This window comes from Limulus polyphemus, unplaced genomic scaffold, assembly GCF_000517525.1.
Source record: "Limulus polyphemus unplaced genomic scaffold, Limulus_polyphemus-2.1.2 Scaffold57, whole genome shotgun sequence".
NCBI classification, from domain to species: Eukaryota; Metazoa; Arthropoda; class Merostomata; order Xiphosura; family Limulidae; genus Limulus; species Limulus polyphemus.
In genome coordinates this window covers 261,156-274,169 of record NW_013665667.1, presented here as the reverse complement: position 1 = coordinate 274,169, position 13,014 = coordinate 261,156, and the positions used below count along the sequence as shown (strand labels likewise).

At 30.1% G+C, this 13,014-nt stretch overlaps 1 protein-coding gene across 5 annotated transcripts in view; it reads right to left on the bottom strand.

Annotated features, from left to right (window-relative positions):
• The window catches only part of LOC106464123 (ankyrin repeat domain-containing protein 17-like), an 85,634-nt gene that overhangs the window by 13,660 nt on the left and 58,960 nt on the right, over positions 1-13,014 (bottom strand). For 4 of the 5 annotated variants that reach the window (XM_022391964.1, XM_022391969.1, XM_013924258.2 and 1 more), the window contains exons 20-26: positions 12,149-12,345; positions 11,322-11,519; positions 8,214-8,403; positions 4,616-5,270; positions 3,117-3,290; positions 1,523-1,669; positions 851-1,001 (exon numbers count right to left, since the gene is read on the bottom strand). In XM_022391964.1, coding sequence (XP_022247672.1) covers positions 851-1,001; positions 1,523-1,669; positions 3,117-3,290; positions 4,616-5,270; positions 8,214-8,403; positions 11,322-11,519; positions 12,149-12,345 — 1,712 coding nt within the window. The remainder of the gene's footprint in view (positions 1-850; positions 1,002-1,522; positions 1,670-3,116; positions 3,291-4,615; positions 5,271-8,213; positions 8,404-11,321; positions 11,520-12,148; positions 12,346-13,014) is intronic. The other variant, XM_022391971.1, reaches the window with a different exon arrangement.

The following is a 13,014-nucleotide window of genomic DNA, read 5'->3' as shown; positions in this document are numbered from 1 at the left end:
AAACTGATCATTTTTGACTGAGTTATAAGAGCAAAAATGTTGTGGAAAATTTGTTCCCATTTTAATAGATGGGAAGTTTTTTGTGACCTTGACCTTCGAACCCCCCCAAAAAAACTGCATCATACTGCTCAAGTTTTGTCAGTTGCATTCCTTAGTGTAAAGATCTGACCAAATATAACAGGATGAAATCATTCATTTTAAAGGTAAAATACACAGGGGACCCAGCAGTAGTTAGTGGGATTAATTCCAATAATGGTAGTATTTTGCTTACATTTTTTTCTAACTCTTGTTTTATTGAGTGGACTCTGTAATCAACAAATTACTTTAACTTTGCAGTTTACAAAGCTGGTAGTTAGTAACTTTTAGGTTAAGATAAACTGAAAGTGACCACCTTAGCTGTTTGATATAGCTAACTTATTAAAAATAAAAGGGGGGGAATCCAAGAATAATAAATTAATGAATAATAAAGTTAACAAACATAAATGTTTGGCACAAGTATTTATCAACAGTGTCGGCTATTAAACTAGCAAACACCCATAGTTTTTACTCCGGTTATATTCACTTTTTGCTTAGAAACATCTTTTTTCAATCCTGTTGGTGATAATGGTGGAGAGAAATAATCTATGAAGTTAGAATATTAACTGAACCTTTTTAAACAACTGGCTATTTAATAACACCTGAAGTAAGAGTTGACAGAGATCAAAAGTGGTAAAAAATTCAAATATCTAATGCATTTGTGAAGATGATAAAGTGCAGCAACGAAATAATGTATTAAGAACCTTTACTCTAAATTATGAAATTCATAGTAATAAAACAAAATAAAAAATATGATAATGAAATAATAACTCACCTTCATTCCCTCACTACCAAATGGTACTGCTGGCGTGCTTGCAGATCTTGACAGGCCAGCATTTGCAATGATTTCCGAAAGTTCACAATTGGCTTCTTTGATTAAAGCAGCAATCAACTGATTAGCCTGCCTCGTAGCTTCCTGAGATCCTCTACAAAAACAAACATCATTAATAAATGTTCCCTGGTGTACTAGCAATATGAATAATGAATTTAAGCCAACCAAACAACTTAACTGATATACTGACACACTCACACACACAGATTGATGCCAACTCTAGAAATGAATGAAAAAATACAATGTGTCCAAGAACTATAAATTTCTACCTAGCTCACAAATTTTCTTTGCTTACTACATATACACTGGCTGTATATTAACAAATACAAAAATCAATTTTGCACCTCACATAATCCTTTATTTCCTCAAATTAGTAGATCAACAAGTAATTGTGGTTAAACATCATTCTGCAGTTTTATTGGTATTTTACATAAAATTTTTACTAAAATACAGACAGTTTACTCTTTCAAATGAGGAATAAAAAATTAAAAACACTATTAAAAGCTTTACATGGAAAAAAAATATTATAAACTCAGCTTTCACAAAACAAACTTTTCAGGAGTTGATATGCCATGTATATTAAAAAAGAAAATTACCACAAAAACAAATTAATACCTGATAATTATTGTTCTGTCTCCCTGTCCCTTCTGCTTCTCCACCTCAATATGAGCACCAGACACTTCTCGAATGGTATTAATGTTGCAACCACCACGACCAATCACTCGACTAATAGCAGTAGAGGGTACTGATACTTTCTTGGACCTATCAACCCATTAAACTATGTATTAAATAATTAAATATCATTGTGGATAATTAAATAGCAACTAACTAAAGTAAAGACTGTATCAAAAACCTTATTTTTTCATCTAAAATAGAATAAACACATACTATACTCTGTAAGAACTTTTCCTCAATAACTGGAAGACATACCCAACTGCTACAGAAATACACTAGTCAAACTTGAATAGTTTTTTAAAATTAATGTTAACTCAAGAAGCTTCTATGATTATTACAAATGCAAGTATTCAAAATATATTTTTGCTTTATTTCTTTGGAGAATTTTTTTTATATAATGACATTTGAAAGCTACTATTTCACTAGAATTTAAACCTAGAACAATCACAGCTATATGAAAAGATTAGGGTAAACAAATAAATTTGCTACTACTAACTCAGAAACTTCAAATAAGTTTAATACTATTGTGATACATAGAAAAAAACAAGTAACTTTCAAATTTTTCTTAAAGGTGCAATTTACACAGCCTTGGGGATGCCAAGATTACATATTACCATAAATGTTTTATATTATTTTGAATGTAAGAATACAAAAAATTTATTAGACTGTACAAATAGAAACAAGTTTAGTACAAATAATTCTTTTTCTTCTGGATCTTACAATAATTATGATATTTAACCCTTAGAATACAGCATGAGTGGATCCATCTAAGCTTGGAAATAATCCACCGAAAAAGACACTACACTCAATCTTTTATATCAATTTACACAAAAATTAATATATATAACTAGTAATTTTAAGGATGCTATAAAAACAAAATATATTTTTTATCTATTCCTTATTTATGATCTATACATCATGCTTTAGGCAATATGCAGTGTGTTGTGTAAAGCAATTTTTATACCTTGACAATAATTGTTTCCAGACAATAATTTTCGTGTATGTAAAACCTAAATGCATACAAAAAATTCTTATGATAATGTTACTATTTTTCTATCTGCAACTGTTATGGTAACAGTAGAAATAAATTTGTCTGTTAAAACTAACTGGAAATATCAAAAAAGTAGATAAACACCTAAAGAAATCAGTTTCAGTTAAATTGATGTGCATAAATACATCTCCTTGATTTTGCTCACTGGATCAATCATATGAAAACATCTAGTTGCAACATTGTGTTTGGCATATTCAATTAAATGACACAATTATATTTTTATGTTGAAGTAAAAGTAAATATTAGTTGTTTTTTTACAATAACCAAATATACTGGAGCTTTTTATGCAGAGTAAGGAACAAAAAGTGGTATAAAAATATTTTAGATAGTACAAAATTAAAAGCAGATGCTTTCAGTCACATAGACCTGTGTTTTTGTGTTAAGCCCAAGTATTTCTACACTCATCTAAATACTTCTCCTTTAACCACACTCCCATGGTACTTGAACCATGCAAATATATAAAAAAAAACATGCAAAACATACCTACGAACAACTTCCTTCCAGCCTTCTTCTCGTTTCTGCCCTTTCTTAGGGGAAGTTCCCGTAATAAGGGATGACTTTCCACCTTGTGACAAACTACTTGTATTAGGACTACGTAGGCCTGCAGTCAGAGCTACTTCAGAAGGAAGCTCCACAATCAGATCTCCTAGAGAACTTCTAGATTAAACAAACAAAAAATGCTCTTTTATGTGTAAAAGAAATACTGTAACATTTCCAAATTAGTGAACAATGAAACAATGAGATTTAGTAAATTTATGGGAATTTATCACAAACAATTTTAATGGTTATATAATACATATAAATTTGCTTAAATTTAAATCTCAACAAAATGAATCATGTCTAAGTACTAAACATCCATAAGTTAAAAATCACCTGGCAAATGCATGGCTCAAGTCACAATATTGAATTACGTAATGCATGAGCTTCTTGCATGCATACCTCAAGATGTTGATAACAGTTAATCCTAATTTTTGCTAAGGTTGTTATTAGTACTTTAGCTAATTTTTATTTATTTCAAATATTCAACTTAGAATACAAAATAATAAACACAAATCATTCAATGTCATATAAATTTTATAATCTAACTGGCATTTTAACTATGCTACAAGTGCATTAAAAAACTCCCTTAGCTCATTGAGCTGAACTCAGTGATAGCAACTTTGAATCTGTAAACTTGTCTTAGCAATATCTATAAGTTTGTAATTTGCATTCAAACTCGGAAGTTCAAAAGCAGTAAAAATATCATCTAATAAATTGTACAATTTGGAGTGAACAAGTGTCAAATGATACAGAAAAGTGAATACTGATAATTTATTTAAATATTTCCATTTGAAATTAAGAAATTAAAACTTGTATAACATCAAAATTTGAATTATTAACCACATTTTGATGACATACATTTATTGACACACATTGATAATAAAAGTTTGATTAAATTTTGAATGTAGCTTTATAAAAACGTCATGATATGCTCACTTTTACCTATCTCTATTGAAATGGTTAAACAAGTCAGTGTGAAAGAAATGAGCAAAAATAGTATACAAAAATAATAATTGTGTGTGTAACATTCAAAATCCATACAGGAATGTTTGAAAAAGTAATAGCCTTGGACTCTGTCATGCACTTAAATATACAAAAATACATGATTCTAGATAGATCACTATCCAAGTTAGTTCCAACACTACTATCAATTATTTCCTTTGATACTGGAAACCTTCAGCAAATATAAAAATTTAAACAAACTATACAAATCATTTTAACAAACCTACCGAACAACTCAGAAATATCTAGAAAAAAAATAACACGTGTATGCTAATAATTCACACATCAATAAAAAATAAATAATGGATTTTTGAAAAATTTTTACTTAAATTGGAACTATACTATAGTTAGACTATAAAATAAGGTAAAAGGAACAAAATCAACTTTTTTTTTAATTTCATGAAGGAACTAAAATAGATATTAAAATTGATAACACTTACACAGTAGACGCTTTATCTTGAGTACCCCTTCTTTTGGCATTGCCAGGTAAAACTCCAAAATCATCTAAGTCTGACATAGCTGTATTCATTCCATATATAACTATATCTTTACTAGATTCCTTATGTTTGTGGTTGTTTGTACGTGGTTTTGATTCACATGATGATGATGTGGTTAAAGAACTTCCAACCATGGATACAGCTCCTTTCGTGTGGGTACTGGATACAGTAGTAGTAGTACTTGTTGGAGCACTTGAAACTGCAGGAGGAACATCGTGTTTCTGGTTTCGTTTCTTTTGACTTCTTGATGTAATGGAAGTACACACTTGGTTTAAGTCTGCTAAATTTGATTCAGGATGTTTCTTAACATTTCTTTCTCTATCTGTAAGCTTCTCTTTATTTTTCTTTTCTAACCTTCTTGGTCTCTCTTTTTCCTTCTTTTTCACAGGCCCACCACTTTCTAGACTAGACTGCTGGGAGCCTCGGTTTTCTCCCTGCCCTGTTTCATTAACTCGAGAATTTGAATCAGAATTTTTTATCTTTACTTCAGGTTCTATGTTGTTACTCACTGGCAATCTTGGTTTAGAAACTTCTTGTTTTGGCCTGACAGGACTACCTTTCACTGTTTCCCGGCTAACGACTGCTTCACCTGCAGCAGCTAAAGCAACAATATAAAAAAAAATTATACCTAATCATTAATGTCCAGCAGTATATTCATACTGATGTAAAAACTCTAAAAGTTAGACTGGTATAGATCAAAATAGTGTGTTAACCATTACATAATTTAAACTATTTATAAAATACTGTGTCACAAGTTCTAATTAATCATATCAAACATTATGCAATGTGATAATCACTACGGGCTCAGTCAAACTGGTAGAGTTCAAGAATCCCAAATTGACCTTTCTAGTTTTAATACTATAACTTCTAATAAGTTCATGAAATTTTACAAGCTTTCAGTAACTGTAAACATCAATTCTTTTGTAGACAAAAAAATCAGTATTTTCATTAAAAATTTCTCCATGAATATATGGAGTAAAAGTGTTTACTGCTCCGTGTACATAGTGATTTTCATGTTAAGATTAAAAACACTTTTCTTCATCTGAAAATTCTCAAATTTCACTTGCATAATCTCTAAAACCTACCAAAGTTTATAACTTTTTTTAGCAGAATTTTATATTTTTCTCTACTCTAATTCTATACGTTATTCAGTTTGACCTACTTTGTAACCATCATAAAAAAATACAAAATTAACCTTTTTTCTTTCTGGAATGACTTCAAATTGTAACACGAAACTACATTTGTTTATCCTAAATAGCTTAAATCTCATAACAGTATACATCTGTTTCTACTTAAATTTTATTGCCTTTTGAACCATGTCTAACTAATAATCCTATCACACAAATAAATCACATGGTGAATGTGTAGCTCACATTATCCTATTGAATTATACAAGGCACAAGCTGCTCCAGAGCACAACTCATAAAAAAGTTTTATTATTATTTTCTTACCTAATCTAACCTTATCTAAGGTAATAAATTTCTAGTTTTTAAATTTTTGTTTCTTTATTATTGATAATAGTAAATAAAAAATACACATGAAAAACAAGAAATATAATACTTACCTTGATCTATTTTTTTACTGTCAACTGTTGATGAAACTTAACCCTCCTTTTTCATACTAATGGTACTAATACAATAAATAATTTTTTATTTAATTAAATAATGCACCTAAGATTTTCTATTAGTTTTAAGGTTGTGACATTTCCACTATTTTGACATGTCAGTTTCAACATGATTAATATATTTCTTTTGATACCTTATTTTGCCATATGCAGTAGTCACAACTTCCAGCTACAAATCATAAAAACACTGCAAAAACTGACAACAATTTCTCTATACCCAAGACCTCACCTTTCAAAATGACATCACAATTTCCTTTGTCTGGCTAGGTATAATGATTTTTGCTAATAATCTAGGTTGAGATCCAATTTGATCTAATAAGTATGATTCATTTTCAATAAGGATTTGAATCATAAGAAAAATTTTCCCATTGCTTACCATACTTCCTGAGCCCAACTAAGCTTAACTGATGTCTTCTCATATCAGAAAATTTCTGTGGCTTTCAAACAGATATACTTTAACATAAAAATATTTTTCAGAATGAAATTAACATTTAAAAACTATAAAAAGTTCCCAAAAATGTGGTTTGTTCCTAAGACTTCTAAAACTTCCTATCAGATTCCTTTCTACACCATTACAGGAATAATGACTAGTAAATTTCTCAAACCACTTTATTTAATCTACAGTGACATACAATCTACTCTATTAAATCATACTTAAACATCAATCATTGTTCAGACCACATGCTGTAACATCATAAAAGTCTGGAAGGGCTGTAGCAATAAAACCACTAAAAGAGAAGGAAAAATCATGCATAAAAGTTTGTTTGTTTTAGAGCAAAGCCACATTGGGCTATCTGCTGTATCCACAGCAGGAATCAAACACCAGATTTTACCATTGTAAGTTCGTAGACTTACTACTGTCCCACAAGGGGATCTCATGCAAAAAACAAGACATAAATAATTATATTCTCAAAGGATGATAACTATCTTAAAAGGTTTCTTGCTTTTGCATAACAAAACTGAAATCACAAAAGTCACACAAAAAGCAGAGTAGCTACTGTTCTCACTTTAAAAGCTACTAAATGGCTATCCTAACTAGTCAATTCTAATTTCGAAGTAACAGACTAGAAGGAAAGCAGCTAATCAACACTATTCACTACCAGCTTTTGGATTACTATAATTGATAAATAGTGAGATTTTAACAACCACGTAGTTAAAAGGATGAGCATGTTCAGTGATAAGATTCAAGTTGCAAGTCGAGCATTCTTACCACCATTCTAATTAATTATTAATTACTGTAAATAATACACATAACTATTTTAAAAAATTTGCAACATCTAGGAAGAACTCACAAATCTGTGAACGTTTTTACAGTTTCATTAATTCTTAAAAACATTTTCATGTCATATTATATATATATATATATTTGTAAACTACTAAAATCTTTTCTATAACAAGACACCGGGTACATTTAGTTAGGTTGATAGAGTACAATAAATGAAACAAGATATTCCAATGATTCATACATTAAGGGCAAGCATGATAAATTTCAGATGTTTGTGAAAAATGACCATTTTTTGCTCAAATTTCAGATCATATGAAGAGGGCAACAATATATTCAGTTGTTAGCTTGATATGACAATTATGACAAAAATACTATTACTATAAAAAGGGTTGATGTTATGATAAAGATCGTGATAAAAAAATTAATAATGGAGAAAAAATAATACTGGAAAAGAAGTATGGCAATTAAAAAAGGAAAAAAAAACAAAAACAAGAGTACAAGCCTTGAAAATAAAGTTTTCTCTACCTCTACATTTAGCACTTAACAAAACACATTATGCTGGTACATCGACATCAACCAAAGAAGTTTGAAAAAATCATTTAAACTTGTTTCTAAATTCAATTTACAAGCTTTTTTCACCATGTGACCAGTAATAATAATTTCAAAATTTTGGATAAATTACAAATACTTGCCTGTCACTACAATAACTCTATTCAGTACTTCTCCATCCTCATCATCACTGTCATCATCATCATCATCCTCAAAATCATCTTCTCCATCAGACTGACTACTCTGAGGCTTAAGATGCTTCAATGTCACCCCTTTGTTTAAATGGTCCTCAAGTTTCTTTTCTTCTGTTGTAACAGCACTGGCAGCTCTTAACTACAAAAAAAAGAGAAAGGAAGAGAAATAAGATTCCTAGATAAGCATCTAAAATAAAACCACAAAACCTGAAATAAAGTAAAAGTGAATAAAAAATTGGAAAATCATTAACTTTAAGAAAATACCAAATCAAACTGCATAAGCCTTGGTATAAGCTTTCTATACAACACTACACATCTGTGTAAGGAAGAAAAATCTTAAGGATAAGCATCCTAGCTAGAAACTCAACTTATAGATGGTGTTAACATAAACTTGGGATTCCAAAACTACAATCTGTTAAACTGAAAATAAAATGATCTTTTACTTCGTTTGTTGCAATGTTAAAGAAAGCAGTGATTTATCTTCAAAAAAAAGTGAAAGAACAAGACAAAATTTGCTAGTCATTGTGCTCATAAGAAAAGACCATATCTTTCTTAGAGTTAAAAGTATGGAAACAAAGTATTTTAAGCTTTGTCCATAAACACGTGTTTCATTAAAGATGTGGACTGAGCATTTGTTGGTTGCCTACAATATACTAATAGTCAAAATTTTGCAATCGCATTCCATCTACTTGTAAAGATGTTTGTGACATATAGGATTAAGTACAAATATGGTGGCAGAGGGCTTTACTTCCCAAATGCTTAAATGTCTTGATTGCTAATCAAGGTATTTACCACTACCTAATAAATAGTAACTAAGGGTACTGGTAAATAGTAATTAATATAATAATTTAGGTGATCATATCAGCTACTAACCATCATAGTCTTTAATCTGCAACTTCAACTTACATTTTTTTCACATACACACATACACACATACCCCTTGGCAGAAATTAACGTTTTTTAATACTTGATTCTTTTTGTTAGTCTTACAATTGAACACTGTTGTTGGAATATAATGGTTTTCTTTTATTTTCCATCTAACTTGGATATATACAAGTTATGCACAGATAGTTTAACTTTAGTGGACACCTAAACCATACATTTTAAAATGGGCACAAGCTCCTCTAAATCATATTTCAAGGTACTTGATATAAAGAGACTCCATGGTTAAATTTAAGAATATCAGTTGTTTTGGAGCTACTTCAGCATAGGTGATAAAATCGGTAAGCCTTCTTTTTAAGCAAACATTACAGCTACCATAAAATATTTACTTAAAAAATAATATAGAATATTAAAAACTGACAAAGCATATTTTCAATCACGCACTTCCATGTTTTGGTACATTCAACATTTTATTTGTACACAAGAATTGGGTTAGTTCATTATGCCACTGGGTGTTTCCAACTTTGGAAAATGTAAGTGTTCACACTTTTTCAAAAGTAATACAGTAAATAGTATATAGTTTCATCAAATGAATTACTAAGGAATAAAATTGTATTCTTAATAACAACTAGAAAATATTAAAAACTTATACTTTGTCAACTTTTTAGACTCAAATTGAGATTTTAAGTTATACCCACTCATTTTTACGATTCTAATATGTGAAAACATTTGCACACCTCCCACTAGGTTCTAGGCAAAAAATATTGCTATATATAAGGGAATTTAATTGAAGATATAATATAGAACACTTGTCTAAAAAAAAGGGCAGAAGATAAAATGTACATTATTTAGAAAAGAATTTGAGAAAAACTTTCTTTTATACGTGTTAACAATTACTTCTACTCTCATGGGCACAGTAGAAGGATGATAGAAACACACATTTGGATAACCTAAAACGCGTATCTAAAACTTGCAATGATACTAGTTTCAACCGTAAAAAGCCTTCTGCCTTTCAGATGCCCTAGTATATTTGAATAGATATATAATTTATTCTTACTCATAACAAAGAAATAATGAAATATATCATCACAAGTGCACAAGTTAAAAACAAGCACAAATATGGTGTGCTACCACTTGTGAATCCTCACCTGGTGATGAACACATACAACCCCCATTTTTAGGAAAAGCACAAGTGTAAGAAATGATGTAAATGTACAACAGGATATTCAATACTTTCATCACTTTGAAATATTGTTAGTCAACTTTTTTGACCAGTGTTCAAATACATGTAGTATCAAATTTAAATCAGTTCAAATTCATAATCATTTCAGATTCAAATTTCAGGTTTTTGATCAAAATCATTTCAAATCAAAACCATGGAAATGAACTTGAAAAAATCTATCTCACACACCTTACCAGTTTTACTTCACTTGAACATGGGTTTACCTTTTCCTTAGGAATTCACTTCAGCGCAAGTTTACAAAAATAGAAACAAATCCCTATCTGTTTACACTATTTTTTGCTCTATAACTCAGTCAAAAATTATTTGGTCTGCAATAGCTTACTTTCCCTATAAATCTGTACAATTGATATCTGGACACCCCCCCCCCCCAAAAAAAAACTACCACCATGTTATCACTGAACATTTTTTTTAAACAATAAACAAAACTGTATTTTTACTATCTTCTTGTCTTTTATAAGGACATTAAATAGTTTTGAGCTTACATTCCAGAGCTATGAACATAAATTCAGAAGGTGTACACAGAATAGTTCAGTTGAAGCTCAGTAAAAGATGAATGCAATTTTTTTCCGTGACCTCGACACTCCAAAAACTAATCATTTCTAAGTTAGGTCATAGTTCAAATGCATACCAAGTTTCATCCAAATCCATTCAGCTGTTTTTGAGAAATTTTGCTAACAAACACACAGGATGAAAAGATAACCTCCATCCACCTTTGGTGGTGGAGGTAATAAGGACAGCTTAAAATTACAGGGATTTTTGGGCAATATAGGACTGAATCTATCTTGGCTTAAATTGACAATACCTTTTCAAATAATTATACACTTATCTCTTTAGTGTTGTGAATTTTATTTCAGTAATCGTAAACCCTTTTATCTAGCATTCTTTTTACTACTATATCACACCAAACTTTCCATTTCTTCTTATCATATTACCTGTTCTTGTCTTTCTTTCTTCTTCTTTCTTTTCTTTTCTCTTCTACGAGCTGCAGCTGCCTTTCGACTTTCTTCCCTAGAACGCTCTTTATCTAATTCTTCTAATAGAATAGTAGCATTTTTGTTGGCTTCTGCTTCTTGTCTGTCCTTAGCTGTTTTGATACTTTCCATGGCTTGGGCACACTTTTTGTGTAGCTCCTGCAAATGATAGAGCATACTGAACTGAACTAACATATAATGAAATAAACTGTGTCATGTACTTATTTCTCTCTCTCTTCCAAATTAATAACTTCATAGTGCAATACATAATCATAAAAAGAGACAAAATTCTACTTTGCCATGTCTCAGCCACTTTCAGTAAGTACACATGTATTCAGTGTATCCACTGAAGAATTAATAAATAGTTCAAATTATAAACTTTTCAAATACAAAAGAAAATACACACAGGCCAAAGAGCTTCTCCAAACTTACAGAATATTTCTACACTTAATCAATTATTTCATTAAAAAGATACCTAAAATGTTACAAAATTTTAATACTATTTCAAATTAATTCTTGTTTTTAACAATTAGATTATAAACAGCAAATATATACTTATTAATAATACATGAACTATGTTTTTATGTCACTGAAATTCAACTTGCATCAATATGGATTTCATCAGACAAAAACTACCTTTAAAAGAGTTAAATAAATTGCCATTGTGGTTTTATCAAGACATATATTCCTGATGAACTTGTGAAGCTAAGTACTGTATAATAAAAATAATAATATTCTAGGTAAAAGGTCATACATACAGTCAGGATGCAGAGCTAAATTTTACTAACCTTATCGCTTAATGTGCTAATGAACTTTTTCATCTCATGGTCTGAAGGGTACTGGGAAACATGTTTTACCATCCATTTTACTACTTTTACATGGCCTCTCCTAAATGCAGCCATTAAGCAGGATACCTTTCGATTGTCTTGGCTGTCAATGTCAGCACCAGCATTGACCAAAAGCTGGACAACATCCAGATGTCCACCTGTAAAAAGAAATTAATATTTTCAGTCCTTTGAAGCAAGAATGTGAAAGATTTATAACAGTTTCATATCTTATATTCACTGTTTATGAAAGTAAGTTAACTAGCAATTATCGTTTTTTCAATATTAAATGTCAAGTAGTTACTATTAATGATTAAACATAGAGCATGAAGAAACAAAGCTCACAAAACTAGAAGCTATACATTAATGTAAGAAATTATCAATATAGTTAAATATCAAAACAGGGATAAGAAATGTAAAACTTGTAGTCCAGCCTAAGCGTACTAAAATGACTAAGAACAATAAATGACAATGATTTAGCCTTAGCTCTTTCACTGATACACTTATAGATAAACTCTCACAGTGCCATATTTATTTTTAGATACATAATAATAATATATACAAAAATAGCTCCATGTGCTAGTATTTCATTCCTTAAATAAATCTTGAAACTGACAAATTTTGGGATGTTCGTAAACTCTTTTCACAGTAGTACAAAATTTTCTATTGCCCATGGCTGTGCTCTAGAAGGAGGACAGATACATACCTAATGGCAGTATCAATACATCATCTTCCTACAATGAAGTACAGAAGTTCAAACTCAATATGTTTTCACACAGATTTATCATTTGAATCTTCTTCTTCTGTAGCTTTTCCCGTATCTATACGGG